Source organism: Chamaea fasciata, unplaced genomic scaffold (genome assembly GCF_029207755.1).
Source record: "Chamaea fasciata isolate MVZ Bird 193981 ecotype frontalis unplaced genomic scaffold, bChaFas1.0.hap1 SCAF_1, whole genome shotgun sequence".
NCBI classification, from domain to species: Eukaryota; Metazoa; Chordata; class Aves; order Passeriformes; family Sylviidae; genus Chamaea; species Chamaea fasciata.
In genome coordinates this window covers 1919559-1939158 of record NW_027094086.1, presented here as the reverse complement: position 1 = coordinate 1939158, position 19600 = coordinate 1919559, and the positions used below count along the sequence as shown (strand labels likewise).

Below are 19600 nucleotides of genomic sequence, written 5' to 3'. Positions count from 1 at the left end.
AGAGCCAGCTTTCCCCTACCCGTGCCCCAAGAGCCTTGTTCCAGCCCCCTTTCGGGTCCTCTCTGTTTCCCTGAAGGAAGTAGGGGGCTGCCTGTATGCTGGACCCTACTCATCCAAGTCCCGTCCTTCCAACTCAGGTTATTCTGGGATTCCGTGATTCTCTGACTCCCTCTACCTACAGGACCTGCTGATATCCTTCGTTCCTTCCCTCCTCCGTGCATCTCCTCTCACAGATCCCCTGAGTACTCACACATCCTCCTCCACGCGTTCCAAATCGCCCTGTACACACACATTCCCTGTATCCAGGGCTCCCTGCATCCATCTCCTGCAGGCAAGACTCCCCCGAACACAGAACCTGTCCCTCCATGCAGCACCCCCTCTCCAGGTCTGACCCCTCTGCACGCACAGCCCCCACTCAAGACGCGAGCACATAAAGAACCAACTCCCCCATCTGTTGACCGGAGCCTAAATTGGATTAGACATACAGGATTGGGAAGCTTGAAGAGCCCAGCAGCTGGGGTGGCATGGGACAGCCTGGGTTGCTTGGCAGGATGAGTCTTCAGACTGTAAATAAGTCCCCTGGTGCTGGAGTGTCCCAAATTCAGTAGGTCCCATGGAAATAACTAAATCCTGTAGGAGACGAGCTGCAGGAGGAGAAGTGGGGGAGGGCCTCTGTGAAACTGGCTGTCAGGAAAGCCTAGGAATGGAGGATAAGGCTGGAGAGCCAGCAGGAAACAAGCAGGCTTGACAAACTCTGTGCCACAGATGGGTTTAATTCTGCCGAGTCAGCATTTCTTGGCAAATGCATCTGTCAGGAGAAATTCCGGCTCCTGTCTTGTCGGAGGCATTCAGAGCACTCTGCTTGGGAAGCAAACCCATGCCTGCAAACCCCAGCTTCCCTTTTCTTTCCTGTGGCTCAGTTTTATTTGTCACTGCCAGGTATTCTAGCAGGAACTGACTTCCAAGCCATTTCTGTGGTCTCATATCTTCCGCTGGAGCAGGCTGCTGGGGCAAACCAAATACTGAAAAAAAAAAAAAAAAAAAGGGAAGTTTCAGCTTTGTGGTAACTTGAGAAAATGTAATTCAGACGCATGTACAAACCCCCTGTTTCATACAGGCCAAGGAAGTAGATTTTGGTTGAATATTGGGAAGGTATTCTTCCCTGTGAGGGTGGGGAGGCCCTGGCACAGGTTTCCCAGAGAAGCTGTGGCTGCCCCATCCCTGGAAGTGTTCCAGGCCAGGTTGGATGAGGCTTGGAGCAACCTGGGACAGTGGAAGGTGTCCCTGCCCATGGCAGGGGGCTGGAACTGGGTGACCTTTAAGGTCTTTTCTAACCCAGGTTTGGGATTTTATGATACACTCTCCTCATCCCCAAGAGAGCAGTACAAGGATCTACAGCTTCCCGGATTTCTCCCACGCCTAAATTAAACATTATCAGCCCCATTTTTCTTCCTGGAGAGGGCCTGTCTGCTGATAAGAAGGAAGAGATAAGTAAGAGATAGGACCTGAGAGTCACAGAGGTCACAACCCAGCACGGGATCTGGAGTCATCCCCGATGCTGCTGGAATGTCGGGGCGGGAACAGCACTAATGACAGGATGCTGCAAAAGGAACAGGTGACCAGAGCCACCAGGGACCGGTTTTCTGTGGTGAGAATTGCACCAGGTAAGGAAGCAAGCCCTTCTGAGAACTCGATGATCCTTTTGGGTCCCTTCCAACTCAGGATATTTCATATTCTATGGCCTAAGCTCATCTCCCACCTCCCCCCGCCACCAAGGTGTGGAACAGACTGCAGAGCTCAACACAGCAACTCTGCTGGCAGAGATTTCTGTTCTGCTCCAGGCCCACACTGCCCTGAGTGCTCCAGCCTCTTCTTGCAAGTTTGGAGGTCAGTGGATGACTTTACTGAACCATTGGCTTCATACTGTGAGTGCGAGGCCAAAAAATGTTCCTTCACAAAAAGAAGGGTGAAGCAAGAAAGTCAGCAGGAGTTGAGTCCAGCACCAGGAATGTGGCCTGTGCTGGGGAAAGGCGGAGAGAGCTATGAAACACATGCTTGAGGGAGAAGGAGATAAGGAAATGGCTGGATCAGAGGGTAAACTGGTGCTAGGGCAAATATTTCATAGTTGTGGCACGCTGGGGAGGATTGGGGACAGTTAAAATCAGGAAATGATGAGTGTGACAGGTCCTTTGATGGGTTGGGGCAGCAGAGATGGTGCAGAAATTAAACCTAGACTAACTAGGTCTGCAAGGGTGTGATGTTGAACAGGCACTTGATGAATTAAAGCTTTAAATTCAGGGTTCAATAAAAGCTTGCTCAGATTCTGTGGAGGTTCCTTCCCCGCCACTCTTCTGTTTCAGGGTTTGTGTGAAACTTCCTGGGCCTGGCTGTGCACGTGAGGCACCAAAACCCCAGAGGAATTTGCAAATGAGACGTTTCCCCCCTGTCAGTGGAGCAGAACTGCTCAAACCGCTTTCCTCCGATGACACAGTCCTTTTTTTTTTTTTTTTTTCAGTAATTCCATCACGCTCTGGAGTTGGGAATTGTTCAGATTTCTTCCAGAGTGGGTCGGAACTGCTCTGTGGGAGAGTCCTACCTCACCTGCCAAAACGTGGAGGTTCAGTTTGGGCAGAGGACTGGGAGGACATGAGAGAGCAGGAACTCAGGATCTCCATCCTCGCTGCTTCCTCTCATCCCCAAAATTCCCTTTGTCTGGAAAACTTTGCTACAACATAGTCTGGGCGTGAAGGTCCTCCTTGCCCAGGTGCTGGCACAGCCCCTGACACTCCACGGAATGCTGGAGCTGGGAATCACCATCCTTGGAATATCTGCTCACACCATCCTGAATGAGGCCCGGCTCCATATCCCAGCCTTTCCTCATCATCCCACCCTGGATGCTCCTCCTCCTGAAGTCCCTCCTGATCTCTCTGGATCAAAATTTGTCCAGAAGACCCTCAGGATCACATTTGGAGCATCCAGGAATGCTCTGGACATAGATTTTTCCATGGGCAAACCAAACTGCAGGTAATTCTTTGCTGTCTGTGGTGCCAAACAGGTCCTCTGCCACCTCTGCTGCATCCTGGGGGGAAACACACGGGATTTCCCTCAGGTAGCTGCTGAGATTCCTGAAAATTCCTGAAATAAATATGCCCAACCAGATCCTTTTTACATTTTTTAAATTACATTTATTCATTTATTACATTTTTTTATAGATTAAGGAATAAAACCTTCATCTGCCCCCCTCCAGCCACAACCTGCAGTCAGTATCTGCCTGTCAGACTGACAAACTTTCCCTTCTGGCTGACATCCACATTTCCCTTTCGTCCCCCAGCCTAAGGTGAAAGTGGATTTTCTGCCTGGTGGTGCTCAGCTGGTGTTGGAATTCTCACGCTTCCTCCTTCCGAAGTCTGCGTGACTCACCCTCAGCCGTGCTTGTCTTGACAGGAAAACAACTGTGACTCTTAAAGGAGAGCCTGTTTCTCGGGCAAAAACTTTAATTTCCCTGAGCAGCCTCAGCAGGGCCCTCCTCAGACTCTGCCCATGGCTCTAGGAAACCACTTTAAGCTCAAGCTCAACCTTTTAGGCCCCATCAGTGTCCCTTGTCCTGGATGGACCTTGGCCGTGTGCTGCGGTTTGTCTCCATCTACTTCTGGCCTCAGGTGACTTTTAGGGTTGGAACTGATGATCCCTTTTTTGCTCTTCCAACTCAGGATATTCCACGATTCTCTTCTCCAAACACTAATCCTTAACTATGTGGTGTCTATCCCTGTCTCCAGGCCTAATTCCATCTGCTAGGTGGACTCTGGACTTGTTTTGTTTTTGTTTTTTTTTTCCCAATCCTGGCGTTTTTTGTGCCATCAGAGGTTCTGGACCATCTGCACAATTTCCTGGACACCTCCTCTCCTGCAACAGGGGCCTCATCTCTGGGGTTTTTTGGGGTGGGAAGAGGCTTTTCAGTCCTTTCCCTTAATCCTCCCACCAAATGGAGGTTTGTGGTGGAAATGTAAAACTCGGTATAAAGAACATAAGAATGGGAATGTTCCCAGGGTGTGGAGGAGCCAGAAGAACCAGCAGAGCAAAGGGTAAAAGAAAAGGCAGTTGCTGATTGTCGTGGAGCACCGTGCCTGTGTCCATTCAAAAGCAGAGAAAGAGCAAGCTGACCTTGGATAGGAAACTCCAGAGGACTAAGAGCAGGGGTGAGACCCGTAAAACACCCGGACAGAGTAAACAAAAGGGCTGGAACATTCAGGAATTTCATCTAAAAGAGGAAAAACAAAAGAGATACTGAGCAAAGACAGCGTCCCCGCTCCAAAAAGTGTAAAAAACAACTCCAAAATTCGGATTTTTTTGCTCTCCCTTTCACCTTTTACCTTCACCTTGTGCTCAGGTTTCAAGACACGAGGAGAATTGCGGGGCTTTCATCTTTTGGCTCCTGGTGGCACGGAAGTGACACGGGCCAGATGATCTGGGTACACCCACACTGGTGCCTGTGATCCAAGGAAATCCATAAGGAAGAGTGTGAAAGGCAAAATCCACTTCCTCCAAGATTTTTATATTACCAAATCTCTCCCTTCTCCCCAAAGATCTCCCAGGGAGTTTTATTCCTGTGACTGCAGAAGGGAGTTTCTCATTCCCAGGAGCGGGGTCTGCTCATTATCTAATTGCTGATTAACATCTAATTCTGCATCCTGGAGCTGCAGGCAGGTCCCAGGTGAGCTGTTGTGAGCGCTGGGCACAGAGCCAGGGCCTGTTCCTGCCTCTCCTGGGCCAAGGAAAATTGTACCCCTGGCACCTAAAATTCTTTGTGTGGAATTTAAGGAGTTGCCCGAGTAAGGAATCAGCTGGAAAATGGGAAAACCATCGTTCCTGTGCAGAGCTCTCTCCACCTCCTGCCTCAGCACTGCTTTAATGTTGACTGAAATCCTGGGAGTGAAAGTTCCAACGTGGAAGTTCTTTCCACGTCACTTGGAAGAGCTTTGGGACACTTTTGCTGCTCAATCTTTGTCTTGGAGCAACCTGATCTCGTGGAAGGTGTCCCTGCTGATGGCCAGAGCAGTTAGAACAAGGTCTTTTAGGTCCCTTCCAACCTAAAACATTCCATGATCCTGCGATAAAGCAAAGCCAGCCCTGAACACCCCAATTCTGCTCTGGTGGAGGGACCCAGCTCCACGTGGGAGAGACAGAAAGGTGAGAGAAACAGGAATGGGAATCACCAGGAATGAGTTCATTCTCCAGCCCCAGTGGAGACACGAAGGAGATGCTGAGGCAGAGTTTTTTCCATGCTGTGATGAATCCTAATTGTGGTGCTAAAGCTGCTGCTTCTGGAGGCAGTTTTCCAGCTCTTCACCCCACTTGAGATGCCAGGAATTCCTTCTGACGCTACCTAAAATCCTCTTGGCTGCTGCATGAACCCCAACACAAAACATGAGAAGAACAAAGCAGGCCAAGCCTTGCAATTGGAGGATATAAAAGGTTCTCATCCCATCACACACCAGTTTACACTTCCCAGTGCCATGTGTAAGATTTTTTCCACGGAGTGCAGAATTCCAACAAGGCTTTGTTTCACTTTTTCTTTTTTTTCCCAAAGTTTGACATGTGTTAAACTTGTGATCCAGCATGTCTCCTTTTCCTGCCAGATCGCTGCGAGGGAGATTCCCTCATCCCGTATTTGTGCCGCATTAAGTGGAGAGCTTTGTGCTCTTCCTTCCCTGAATTACACCTTCTTTTCTCAATCCACCACTTAAATTTACTGGAATCACCCAGAATTCTCCTGCTTGCAGGTTGTCTCAGCTCATCACCCATGAGCTCAGTGAATTTATTGTCCAATACGTCATCCAAACCAGCAATTAAAACTTTGCATCCTCCCACAGCCAAGAGGAGCCTTTTAATGGATCGTTCCAGCCTGACAGCAAATTGTTGGCTGCGATTTCCTCGTGATTTCAGCCCAGCTGGGTTTTCTTGGTTTTGCTCCTGAGCCCACCACGTGACACCGTGCCAAAAGCTTCTTTAAGGCTGAGCTGTGTGACAGGTACCACTTTTTACCCTCGAAGATTTTGCTGTCTTGTCACAGGGAGGGATGTCACCCACCTGTCACAAAATCCTTGCTGATCATCCCTGGCCTCCTTTGGTAGCCCCTGCATCTTTGTTTGATGATCTGTTTCAGAGCTTCTTTTTTCCCAGTCTGGGTTGGCTGCCCTGTGCGTCCCCAGAGAGTACCCTGTGCCCTTTATAATAATGGATTGTTTCCCATTTCTTCATGGAAAGTGCTCTGGTCTGGTTGACAAGGTGAGGATTGGTCAGAGGTTGGACTCAATGATCTTGGAGAACCTAAATGAGTCCGTGATTTGTTGATACCCAGTCTCCCAAAACACCCAGATTTCTCTGTTGCAAAAAAAAAAAAAAAAAAAAAAAAAAAACCAAAAAAAACAGGAGTAGGAGAAACAGGCCGGGGGTTTGGTAGCTGTGATAGATTTCTCTTCCCAATTTTCCTGGACACCACTTTGGCTGGCAACCCTCACTGATTTGCATATTTATGTCGAAAGCGCTAATTTTATTCACTTTTGATGTGTTAATTAGTTCATCTCATTAATATCTGTGGCAGCAAAATGGCTCTTGCTCTTGTGTTTGATGTGGTTGTGTCCCCACACCTGTTTTCCCTCTTACTCCTCACGTGGAAGCACAAACGCAACTCCTGACTCTGCAAGTGCAGCTCTGAGTTGTAGGGTTGGAAAACAAATCCTACACTGAAGCTCCAAGAATCACCTGGAATTCTTCTCCCAGACATCTCAGCCTGGAGAGCACCAGCACCCAAACCTCACACTGGGAAAGGGAAATGAAATTGATTCAATCCATGGGGGGAAAAAAAAGGAGATTTAGGCTTTGCCTAAAGCTGAGCCACAAAAGCCTTGATCTTCTACCTGCACCTTCCTCCAGCCCAGGGAAAGGAGGAACCAGTGTGGAAAAGGAGCTGTGACCTCATAATCAGCCCATTCCTCACCTCCAATCAAGGAGGAGAGTTTTAAATTGTCCCTCTTCTTTCTTTATTTGAAAGAATTCCAGAGATTTTCCACTCAGAAGATCAGCGCTGACAAAGTCCATCCAGAATTCCCACCTCCAGGTTTACTTTTCCATGACCTTCAGCTCCCGCAACCGGGAGCTTTCAGTCCAGGAGCTAGGTGAGTGGACAGGACAATGAGTAATTCCTGGTAAACACAATCCCCTCACCTCCAAAGAACCAGTCAGGATAATCCTGGCCAATCCAGCTGCTTTGGCATCCAGAAACTTTAGGAAAAGAAAGGGTTCCTCTAAATTTGCATACAATTCTAGGAAACCACTCTCTTTTGACCTTCTGGCAGCACTTAAACTGCTGCAGTTGGAAAGTGGGGGAAGAGCTGGGAATAAGGGTCAGCAAAGTCTGGATAAGGTTTGTTCTCCCTCCTGAACCGTGTCCATCCTGGCTCCCCACACCCTCACTGGACTTACCTCAACCCTCCATTTGTTCCTTCCCCTCCAGATGGTCTCTCCCACCAAGTTTTTTGCTCTTTCACGTCCAGCAAAGCCTGGTTGAAATATAAATTGCTCCTTCTATTTCCTCTTTCCCCTGCCAATGTGACAGGTGGTAAAACAGTAACAGCTTTGGCCTGGAGCCCAACTTTCTTGGGAGTTTTGTTTTTAAAGCACCCAAGGTCCTGCGGGGAAAAGCTGTGCAGGGTATGGAGGACTTCTCCTGGAGGACTTGCTCCTGGAAATGGGATGCAGCACAGCCACCACAGCCCCACCAGCTGCTGAGCAGGTGGATATCTCTTCCTTCTTTTTGGTTTAAAAACTTGTTCTTCCCCTTCCCCACCCTAATTTTCCTTCCCTTTTGAGGTTGTCTTTGGTGAGAGAAAATCAGTGGCAGGTTCTGCTGTTGGTTTGGTCTTTTGACATCTGTCATCTTCAGGCACAGCTCACCAAATCTGCTCAGTGGGGTGTCAGCGTCCTCTTGTCCCTGGCCACCACTGTGGTGTCACGTCTTCCATTTCCCTCGTCTTCCCTCCATCCATTAAACGAAATATTCAAAACCAGCCACCAGATCCAGAGCTCACAGCACAAAACATCAGGTTTGATGCGGAATCTTTCATCCTCCTGGAAAACCAGTGGCTCTGAAATCCAGGCACCGTGAAATGCCTCAAAAATCCACATCCCTCCACACGTGCAACCAAAACCCAGCAGAGTTCCAGGGCAAAATATCTCATTTAACCATCAAACACAACAAAAAAAAAAAAAGCCGACACCCTTCAATTGTTTGGACCAGCTCTGGTTTCTCCCAGGACACAGCTGAGCTAGGGATGCTGCCAGCTTTTTCTTTTCTCTGTTTTTTCATTTCCCTCTGTGTTTTCCAGGAATGGGAGCTTGCAGCCGGGGCTGTGCCCCAAGAAGGCTCTGTGCTGTTTGCGTGAGTCCCTGGCTGGCTGCCCTTCTTCTTCCTCTCTGTGACACCCCCAGGCCTCCTACAGAGCTTTTCTGTCTCCCCTCAGCTGCAGCTCCTGCGGGGACAGGAGGGAGCAGAGAGCTTGGAGGGCAAAAACCAAACAAAGCTCAGCAACAATGGATGGTTTCTCTGCCAGGAACGTGGGCCTGTAGAAAGCCTCTCACAATCTCCGACGACAGCTGTGTGAGGTTGTTTTGGCCCTGGAAAAATAAAGAGGGGAATAGATACAGGGATGTGTTTTCCAGCTGGATGAGGTCCATGAGGAGGCAGTGTGAGAGCAACTCCCAGCTCAGCGGGCTGCTCCCATTCCTTCCCTCCTCCCTCCCACCTTCCCACTGCCTTTCCTCTCTGTAATATATGGTGTAAAGTAATTCGTGCTTAATGCCATTATATGGTATAAAATAATTCGTGCCTAAGAATTAAAGTGTCCGGGAACTGTGCAGCCCCTGCCAGCGACAGGGGAAGAAACCGATTTGCAATAGAAAGGAGGGTGGCACCGACAACGACCCGGTGATCAGCACCCGATATGTGTCTATCAGAAGCTAATCTGCGTCATCAGGGGAGTGCATCCCAATACCTGATTCCCGTAAATCGAAACAGGTGTTCATCCCTTCCCGGAAAACTTTTCGACGGACCGGCAGCAAGAAAAGAGACTACATGAACACGCCAGAAGAACAAGAGGGACAAAAGGATGAGGCAACCCCTGTCCAGCTGAAAACTCTATAAAAACGGACCCTGCGAAGGCAGAATTGGTGAACAGAGGGAGGTTCGGGGCGATAGGGACCGAATTTAATGTTCACCCCATGCCGACCCCGGGCTCGGCAGTGTTTTTGCTTGTGGCTTTCTCGGAATTTATATTTCAATTTTTCAGTAAATTCTTCTTATTTATTAAATTGGCTGATCGTTTATTACACTCTCTCAGCCACATAGTTTCCTCTCTGCCTTTCCCCCTTTCCTCTGGCGAAAGAAGCTCATTTCAAAATGGGAATGGGAGGAAAGAGCCTGAGGAGCCAGAAACTGCTCCCCACTGAGGCTGGAGAAATGTCCACAGCACTGCCACGAATCAGCTTTACTTCCACACCTGCTTGTTTATTAAACAGGTGTTTGATAACCAGACTCGCTGTGAACAAATTCCCCGACCATCCCCTGTGCTGACACAACCGTGCAGCCATTCCCTGTGTTTCAGGCAGGGTGGGATGTTATTCCTCACAGAGCTTTGAAAGTAAGAGACAAAACTACGACTGCAAGGATCTCTCCTCGGAGCAATAATGATTTGGAGCTTGAACATGTCAAAAAGGCCATTTTCTATATCCTTTCTTAGGTGAGTTGGATGTCTGGGGACACCTCGGATCCAAGTAGGCTCAGGAAATCAATGGGAGTTCAGCACCTGACTTACTCAGGCTCTCTCGAAAATCCCAGGGGAAGCTCAACCACAAAACACGAATCTTTGAGAGCGGAAATTTTCCCAGAACAACACTTTTATTTCAGCCAGCACGGGGAGCTCTTCCAAACCTGTCAAAATCTGTACGCAAAGATGTAAGCGACGCTGGCCAGGACACCCAGGGACATCACCCCGTGGCTGCTTTGCCTGCTGCTGACTCCGTTCACATTGCACAAGGGTTTCTCACAGCAGGAAACATTCTGGGAGTTTTGGATTTGTTGCTGCTCGGTTGCTGGACATGTTGGAGAGCACATCTTGGAGATGATGTACTTAGGCTTGTTGGGCTCTAGTGCCGGAAAAAAAAAAAAAAGTGGGAGGGGAAAAGAGAAAAAGGAGGATGAAAAGTCATTGTTTAAATATTTTCGTGGCTGAATCTGTTTAGGTGAGTGAAGGAGGGCCAGGCACTTAATCCTCAAGGCAAATTTCATGGAACTAATCATAGAATCATGGAATGGTTTGGGTTGGAAAGAGCCTTAAAAACCATCCATGGGCAGGGACACCAGACCAGGTTTCTCAGAGGCCCATCCAGCCTGGCCTGGGACACTTCCAGGGATGGGGCAGCCACAGTCTCATAGAATCCTAGAACTGTCAAGGTTGGAAAAGGCCTTTAAGATCATGAAGTCCAGCCAGGACATCTCTGGGCTCCATGTTTTTAGGTTTTGTCAGTCCCAATGTGGAATTAGCCCCTGTGGCTTTCAGTTCCAGGCTGAAGTGATGCTCAGGGTGGGTCGTTCCAGGATGTTTTTTCCTACAACCTAAACACAGGGGGAATGCCCTGCATGCCCTGAGATTTGGGATGAGAGCACATGGAGGGTTTTGAGGGCGCAGAGCCCCCCCAGGACAGACCTGAAGGATTTTGCTTGGCACAGGGAGTCAACCATGGTGAGGTTTGCCCAAAACACTTCTCAAAACAGCTCTGGGAGTGAAACAAGCACAGCTCCAGATGTGAACCCACTCCCTGGTGCTGCTCTGTGTGTCCTCATCATTTCCCTAATTCCCAGCAGGAATATCAGTCTGGACACTGCAGTAGGGAGCCACAAGGTTAGTGTCTCCTCAAAGTTGGTAATCGAGGCCTGTTGTTTCCGTACTGGGATGGAATCCCATTCCTGGGACTGCTCTCCTACAAAACAAACAAGGTGTTGTTCCCAAACCTACTTGTCCCGACGTCCTTCCGGATGGTCACGCAGTGTTTGTCCTCCTTGTTACACATGGAAATGGTCAAACAGTCCTTGTTGGACTCCTGGTCTTGGCAGGTGTAGCACATGAATGGATAAACTGGGGGAGGGGAGGAAAAAAATATGGGAAAAAGCACATTACAAGGTTTAATAAACCACAAAAAGCTCCAGTGCAGGGATCTCCATTTCCCTCGTTACGGCCTGAGGAATCTTTATTGTGGGAATGACCAGTGGCTTTCTTTATCTCCTGACCCGTGGCAGCAGCGCTAAATCCCTCTCTGTCTCCTCTGGCTCAGGCTGAGGAGTGTTATCGATCTGTTTGCAATCCCCAGGAGCAGGGGATGTGAGTGGAATTCAAGGATTTGGGGGCTTTTATGAAGGAGATTATGGCCGAGCCAGAGCGGCTCGGTCCTGAGGGCTCGGCCACGGGAGTTTCCAATTACTCCTCAGAGTCTCTCCTGGGCAGGAGAGTTTAAATTATCTTGGCAAAGAGAATTTAAAGATGCCCCTAGTGTGTTTTGAGGAGGTGGACAATGCCCAGTGTCCTCCTTCTCTTTCATCTGGCTCAGAGACTGCTGTCACATCTCTTTTTTTTTTTGTGCTTGGACATCACTGAACTGGCGTAACCTCAGTTCCAGGAAGTCTAGTGAGAGCCCTGAGACGCTCTGTCAAACTCCTGTTTTTAGCCTAAAATTGGGAACGAATGGAAAATCTTAACCAAAAGCTTGGTTTAAGTGCTAAAGGCAGATTTGGTGAGGCAATCCCTACATCTGCAACAGTGGCAGATGATTGGCAGGAAGGTCACGCAGCGATGAGTTCACTTTCCTGTCAAGAATGTGTCTGCCTGTCCTCAAAACCACAATGTTGTAGGCCAGACCTCTGGAAAGTAGTAGAACAAAGGAAGAAGGGAAAAAAACAGGGTCTGGGTGATAAAACCAAAATATGTGGAGACAACTCTCCAGCCAGGCAGATTGAGGTTTTCTAGTGGTGGTTGAGTTCAGAGCTTGTGAAATCACCCAGAGCGAAGCGTGGGGGTTCTGTGATTGAGTCCCTTTAAATGCAAAGCTGATTTTTGGAGGGAAGCAAAGCCAAATGCTGGCTGAGTTCCTGCTAAGTCTGGGGCCAGCCTGTCACTTTGGAAAGGGAAAAGGCAACTAAAGGACACGTCCCTGTGAGCACACTTTTGCCCGATAAGAAGCTGGCAGTGAGAACGTGGAAGGACGGCGGAGGTCACACCATGAAACAAGAAGTTTCTGATAGAAAGGGAGGAAAAAAGTCATCAGCTGTTGATTCTGTGCAGTCTTTTTTTGCTTCATTTGCCTCGGCAAGAGGTTGAATTTTCATGTACAGAGTAGAGGAGACTCAAGGAAGTTTTAAGGAATTTTGGCACAATCTTGAATGACGATGTTCTCAAGCGAGCCCAGGAAACACGAGCTGCTGGAACTTCCGGGGAATGGGTGCAAAGCCAGGCATGAAAACACCCTCAGAGGGTAATTCCCAAGGATTATTGGTCAAACCAACTGGAACAATGGAAGGAGTTTTTCCCTATGAGGGTGGTGAGGCCCTGGGACAGGTTGCCCAGAGAAGCTGTGGCTGCCCCATCCCCGGAAGTGTTCCAGGCCAGGCTGGACAGGGCTTGGAGCAGCCTGGAATAGTGGAAGGTGTTCCTGCCCATGGCAGGGGTTGGAATGGGATGATCTTGAAGGTCCCGTTCAACCCAAACCATCCTATGATTCTGTGATTTCGAGTGATTCTGACAGATGGATGAAATAAAAGAGTGAAAATGAAGAGTGGATTCAATTAAATAAAGAGAAATAAATTGCAATACGTAAAACGTAAGGCACTTAAATGTAGGGTGACAAAGAGCTGGTTCAGTTACAATTCAGAACCACAGTGACAACAGCAGGAGCCAACAGTGCCACATTCCAGCCGTGGAAACAGGCGTCACCCAAGGGGACGCGGGCAGAAATGTCATGTGCAAGATATTCAAAGTGGCCTTTCCACCCTGGCAAGGCCTCAGCTGGAGCCCCGGTGCCCAAATCTCTTTTCAGCACTTCCAGAAATATGCAGAGCATTTGGAGAGGGACCAGAGGAGAGGGAGGGGAAAAGGCCAGGGATCTCGGAAGTGTGACCTTGTCAAAAAGGTTGGAAGGGTTTAGTTTGTGTGTTGAAAATGAGAATATGCTGAGGAAAGCCACAGGAATCTTCTCCGTGCAGGAAAAAAGACACAGCAAAGAAGAAAGTGTTAAAATATTTTATGTGTCCCGTGGTAGAAATATGGGAGAACAGTACAAAAACAGATGTCAAGAGATATTAAAACTAAATTCTTAAAGGGATGAGAGTCTCTGAGCGATTCCAGGCTGTGGAATCTTCCTTGTTGGAAACTTTCGGGGACACCTTAAGCAAATATCTGCCTAGTCTTGTCCAATACTGCAGCAGGGACTTGAAGATCTTAGAGATCTTTTCCCCGCTAATGTGATTCTGTGAAAAGGATCAAGACCTTTTATGATTTTTGCTGGACACAAAATATCCGTAACAGTGAGTTTATGGATGGAAAAGGCAAAAGACCCTCTTTGGTCAGGTGAGAGATCAAGAGTTTTTACCAAAGTTTGGTCATTGGCATCTTGGATGAGATCCAGGATACCTGAGAAGGATCAAATGCCATTTTCCACATTTTCCTTTTCCAACTTTTAGGCCAGAAAGCTGCAACCTCTTATTTTTGATTTAGGCTGGACCACAGAAAGGTGCTGTGTAAAAGCCTGTCCTTAAATCCGTTGGGAATCTGCTGCCAATATCAAATGTCACCAAGGAATCCCACCATGAACCTGTGATCCTGGATCTCTCTGAGCTTTCCAATCCATCCTGGGTCACACTGCCTTTGAAAACTCTCCTCTTCTGTCCATCTTACATCGCTTCAATCAGGAATTGTGGGCAATAGATCCATTTTTTTTTTTTTTAAGAATTGAATAGTCATTTTCCCACACCCCAAACTGGCCAAAGGTCCTGCTCTTCCAGGCACGCTGGAGAACCATTCCAAAGGATGTAGGAGTAGGGGGTTGATACATCAGTGATAATTGATTAATTAGATGCCTCTTTCTCAACCAGATTCGTATCATGGTTTCTGGGAAACCATCAGGTGTGGGGGAAATTTTGGCACTCTGGTCATCCTTCCCACATGCCGGGAGCGATGGAGCAACACGTGTGTCGCACTCCCAGAAGGAGGACAACACTCAGCCGTCCCTTTGGGAGCGGGATGCCTTTACTGTGAAAAGTTCTTTCACCTCTGCCGCTGATTTAATCTACAAAAATCCCCAGTGTTGCATTTTCCAGGAAGACACGTGGCAAAACCACCTCAAGGGAGGAAGCAGCAGGACAGAAAAGTCTCTAAAACACTCAAAACTGGAAATTATTAAGGAAAAAACCCCATTTTGTTATGTTTTTTATCACTTCCAGCTTGCCCCCTTTTGGAAGATCCCAAAGACCACAGTGTGGATTTAACCTGGCAGCCAGCACCATCAGAGCTGGAAAGAAGAATCAGTTAATCAGATTGTTATTTCTGCATCAAATCACTGAGGTGCAAAAGGACATTGGTGACACCATCACAACACTGCAAAGTTGGGTGACAAAGCCCTCTAAAGTTTTGCCACGTGGGAAATTGCCACCGTCTTCCCCCTAAGCCTTAAAAATTTTAATATATTTTTAATATATTTCCAGAGCAGGAGCAGCACGAGAGGCTCACCTTGTTCCACACAGAGGACAGCAGCCAGCAAGGTGACCAGAGGAGCCCTCATCTCCAGCAGATCCTCCCAGCAGGACTGGGAAGCTGTTTGGAGGGCAGGTTTTATACCCCAGCCCGACAGCAGCAGTTTTACAGGTTCCCTCGCGGGTGGACATGAAATAAACCCGAGGGTGTGGAATGCTCATGTGGGAGTTTTCCAGGCCGGAGCCCTCGGAACGGGGCTGGAACCTTTGGGGAAAAGCCCTTTCAGCCACGCATTTCTTGCTCTTCCTGTCCCGTGAGTGATGGGAAGCCAGGATCTGCTCTCTCCTCCTCTGAATTTTTTCCTTCCCTTCCTTCTCTGATGAAAGCAGAGCCCAAAGCTACGGGGAGATTGGTCCTAGGAATGAATTTTTCTAGTCCCTTTGCATAGACAGCACGTGATGTTCCAGGGGTTTGAACCGTTCATTTGTTGTCTTTAATTATTCAACAGCTCCAGACTCAGCCTCTGAGCTGGCCTAAGCTGGTTTGCCTCAAAATCGGTGCGTTTTACACTAAATTAAATTAGCTAATGGTTGGTTAAACAGGAGATTTTCCTGAAATTTTCGCGTCGGTCTTCATTTCTTTATCAATTTTCCTCTAGTTAATCCCCTCTGCTTGCTCTCTTTCCTTGCTTGTAATCCTCAAATACCTTGTACCATTTTGACTTAATGAAGTTTTGCTGCTATCCAGGGATCCTTTAGAGGAGCTGCTTTTCTCCACGCCCAACAGTTTCTCGAAATCAGGCCTCCATTTCCAAGCCCACAAATTGGCACCCTGGAATTGCAGCTCCGCTCTGGAAAGAGCCATCCCTCAAAATGTCGTTTTTCCAATCTCTCCTCTTAAATCAAACCTTTTGCTTTTATTCCTCCTGCGTTGCTCCTCTCCCCTGAATTCCTTAAAATCTGTTCCTGACAGTCTGGGAATGAAGACCTTCATTCGAGATGCATCTTGTAAGAGCTCGAGCTGCCAAGTCCACAGAGCTTCTTCTAAAACAAGATTAGTCCTGGACAGCAGAAAGAAAATATTGTCAAACCCCGCTTTTTTTCTGGCAATTATGGAATAACTGAACTGGCAATTCCCTGCGTGTAGCCATCAGCAGGGTATTTCTGTCTGATTATAACATGAATCATTCCAACTCTGGATGGTTTCCAGATCCGTGTGATTGTCTGACACTTTCTTCAGGCCCTCCTGACCTGCTCCTGGAATGACGTCATCAGGTGGAAAATTCCAGAGTTGTTCAGGCCCTCTGTGCAAACAGACATTCCCTGGGTTTGGGAGGTTGGTGAGGTCAGCGGGAATCTGGTGATGATCAAACTGAGCCTTGTGCTTCACACAGGACAAGTTGTCCTTTGCCCCAGCATCGCATAAACAGGTTTTTCTCCCTCGTTAGTGGGTGTGGCCCCTGGCTGGCATTTTGATTGAGGGCTAAAGGAAAAAAACCTCTTTTTCCCCTTATTTTTTGCTTTATTTATCCCATAAACTTGTTGTGTTTATTCCTTTCCCCTTCCATACCCCTGCTCCTGTTGATTTCCACGGAATTATAGACTTGGGGTGGTAGGAAGGGACCTTAAAAATCACCTTGGCCCAACCTCATGCCATGGGCAGGGACACCTTCCACTATCCTAGATTTCTCCAGGCCCCATCCAACCTGGCTTTGTTGACTTTTCCAACATCCATTTCATTCCCACATGAATAAATCTTCTGGGAAGAGGATCAATACAAGTCAACTTTGACTTTGACTTTGAAGGAGCAGTGAGGCTAAAACATTCCCAGCGCATCCAACAAATATGTACTAAGGATAGAAATTTGGGTGGGAAATGGGATTTTTCTGCATTTTCTTGGAGCTGTCTCCAGGACATGAATGTCTTCCTCAGTACCATGGTCCTTAGGTACCTTGGAATGCTGGAGCATTCCCTCTTCCCGGTGCATGGAGAGCACGGAAAAGAGATTTACTTCCCAATAGGGCAGATTACAAAACTCAAAAGCACTCAGAGGCATCACTCAAGGATCCAGCATGGAGAGGGTGTCTCCTGCAGCCCGGGATCACAGTCTGGAGGAGGGCCTGGAGCAGGGACACCAAGTGAGGAGTAAGACTGAGGAAGACTGGGGGGGGGGAAAAAAATCCCCAAGGAAGCTGAGTCACCTCTCTGGAGTAAACTTATCATTATCCATACAGGAAAATTAAAGTGGATCAATTTGGAGCCATGGGTTGGCTCCGTGACAAGAAAGCAGCAGTCAGCTTTGGAAAAAGGGTTGCTCTTGTCCCTTTCCGTGGCTTCCAGAAGGTTTTTACACCCAGTGAGGGTGTTGCTTTGATCTCTTGCATCCATCCTGTCTCTTGCTTTGGCACGCAGGCACTGTGTTGGGTCTGGGCAAATAAACAGGGAAAAGGGGGAGAAAATTCATGGTGTGAGGGAAAAGGCAGAGGAAATATTCGAGGAGGGCAGAAGGCAGCACAGATCCTTCAAAACAAATGGTGGGAAAGCCCCAAGAGAGGGGAAAAAACGGGCCAAAGTTAAAGCACCTCCTGCAGATGCCTCATTTAGGCAGGGAAAGGCCTCCTTGGCTGATCCAGGTCCTGGTGCAGTGACTCAGAGCTCTGGAAAATGAGTTTTATATAATCTACAGGGAGAGAGAGAGAGAGAGAGAGAGGCAGTTACCTCCCAGGATCAATCCCAGCTCTTTCCCAAAAGCCCTGCAGGCATCGCAGATGTCTCTGCTCATGGGGCAGCCCGATGCTGCCATGTGAGGAGTGTGCAGCTATGGGAGGCACCAGAAATCCGGGGTGATGGGAGGATTTGGAATTAGGGAGCAGCACCTGCGTGGGAGGCATCAATCAGGAGTTCTCGGGAAGGCTGGCAGAGTCTCCTCTTACACAACAGTCCCAGGGGAGGGTTCACCACGGGAGCTCTTGTGTTTTTAGGACCTCCTGTGCCTTGGGGAATTTGCTGCTCCTGCCTCCAGATAAGGGCTTTGGGATGTGGTTGAGCTTTGGAGCACATGGATGCATTTTGTTGGGCACTGAGGAAAATCCTGTGGGATCAGGGGGAAATCAGGCAAAGAAGGAGCCAGCCAGGATGGAGCTCCTCCCTCAGGAGTGGCACTTGTGGATTCCCAGAGCTGTTCTTAACTTCTCCACGCACATGGTTGTGCCATAACCAGGGCATGAAACCCCCCGGGGTGGTCCCACGTGCTTCCATCGCCTTTGCCATGCCAGGATCCTTCCCATCCCAAAAACAGAGGCACCTGCCAAGTTCAGGCAGCTCAAGACATGACCTTAATGTTAAGCCTGGCTGCCAAGGGCAGGTCTGGACTCCCAAGCTCAGCAGAACAAGGCTGAGGCCCCATCTTGGCCTTTCCCTGCACCAACCATTGTCCCTAAGGAACCCTAAACCAGTGGATAGCACAAGGATGAAGATTATTCCAGACAGGTCAGTTGTCACCATGTTAGAAGCAGGGTGTGGGGCAGAACGTGGCCGGCCAAGGTCACAGAATTGGCTTGTTTGGGTTTTTTGGGTCTGTGTCACTTGAATCCCCAAATTTGGCAGGAAGGGATGCAGGGTGAGGAGAATAAATCAGGCAGATGCATGGAGCCAGCTCAGCTGGGATAGGCAGTAAAATCCACGGGGAGAATGGAGAGACTCATGGCCAAAATCAAAGCATCCTTGGCCAATCCTGCATTTACACTGAGGGGGAAACAATGAGTTGAGGCAAGGAAATAGAGTTTGGATGGAAAAACCCAGAGTAAGACTGGAGGAAGGAGCCAATGAGGAAATCTGGGAGAGAAAATAACCAGGGAATGCAGAGCTGGGGTTGGACGTGGATGGGAGGAAGGTGAACAGGAAGGGGTTAGAGCAGACTGGGATGAGCTGGAGCCATGAGCCCACGTTCCCTCTGCAGAGCTGCTGTAAAGGACAAAGATGTGGCTGTTCCTGAATGTTGTCATTCCTCTAATCCCAGAAAATCCCTGTCAGAATGAGCAGTACATGGAGCTGTGCAAGGAGTCTAGGGAGGGAAAAACCAGCTGGGTGAGCTGCACCCAACTGGTTCCCCTGGGAGATCTCCCTCAGGATGATCCTTGTGGAGAGAAAGCTCCTTCATCCCAGGAGAAAGCAGTTCAGCCTCCCTGGAAGGGTCAGAGTGAGCAAACCTCTCATTCCTAAGATTATCCACAGGGAAGGTCAGAGCAGGGTAATGAGTCCATTCAATTTTCACCTGACGGGCAAACATAAAAGATTTATTTGCAGTGTTAATATTTTTTTCACAGATGAGTCGGAAAAATTTCAGGTTTCTTTCCAGAAACCATCTGTCTTTTCCTACGATTTTTCTTTAAGCACCGTGCAAGATACTTCCCTCCCTTTTCTAAATAATCCTAATGCTTCCAAAGAAATTTCCACTGGGAGATCTTAAACCAGTTTAAAAAAAAAATGCTCCAGATCCCTTCCCATTAGGCCCTGCCTTGTCCCCTCTCTTTCCTGGAGAGCTCAAGAGCCGTTTCCTTCCAGGCAGCTGCCCCAGGAGAGGAATTGAAAGGAAGCTAAATAGAACTCAGTTTATTCCGAAATGGAGTCACAAAAATGCCATTTCTGCCAGTGCAGAGAAATAAAATCTGGGGAGAGGCTTCCTGAAGTGAATGCAGAGTAATTTTAATATATTTCAGCATCATTCCCATTCAGCTTGCAGGAGAACGCCTCCACTTTTATCCCACAACATGGATACATCCAGCAGCTACGCCCAACGTGCCACACCAC

The 19600-nt window shown here is 48.3% G+C and overlaps 1 protein-coding gene and 1 long non-coding RNA gene across 2 annotated transcripts; both read right to left on the bottom strand.

The window, feature by feature from the left end:
- Positions 1–475: 475 nt before the first annotated feature.
- On the bottom strand, positions 476–7676 carry LOC136301132 (uncharacterized). Its single transcript, XR_010723799.1, has 3 exons — positions 7483–7676; positions 4371–4487; positions 476–1022 (listed from the first exon to the last, which is right to left on the bottom strand). It is a non-coding gene; the product is annotated as an uncharacterized lncRNA (long non-coding RNA).
- A 2312-nt stretch (positions 7677–9988) lies between these two features.
- On the bottom strand, positions 9989–14880 carry LOC136300801 (lymphocyte antigen 6E-like). The gene is made up of 3 exons (XM_066203442.1): positions 14829–14880; positions 11070–11189; positions 9989–10200 (listed from the first exon to the last, which is right to left on the bottom strand). The coding sequence occupies exons 1-3, from the start codon at positions 14878–14880 to the stop codon at positions 9989–9991; spliced, it is 384 nt and encodes a 127-aa protein (XP_066059539.1).
- Positions 14881–19600: the final 4720 nt, after the last annotated feature.

Coding starts and splice junctions, on each gene's coding strand:
- LOC136300801 (XM_066203442.1), bottom strand. CDS start 14,880: ATGAGGGCTCCTCTGGTCACCTTGCTGGCTGCTGTCCTCTGTGTGGAA. Junction 11,190..14,828: donor TGTCCTCTGTGTGGAACAAG/GTGAGCCTCTCG, acceptor CCCCTCCCCCAG/TTTATCCATTCATGTGCTAC. Junction 10,201..11,069: donor CCGGAAGGACGTCGGGACAA/GTAGGTTTGGGA, acceptor TTCCGGCACTAG/AGCCCAACAAGCCTAAGTAC.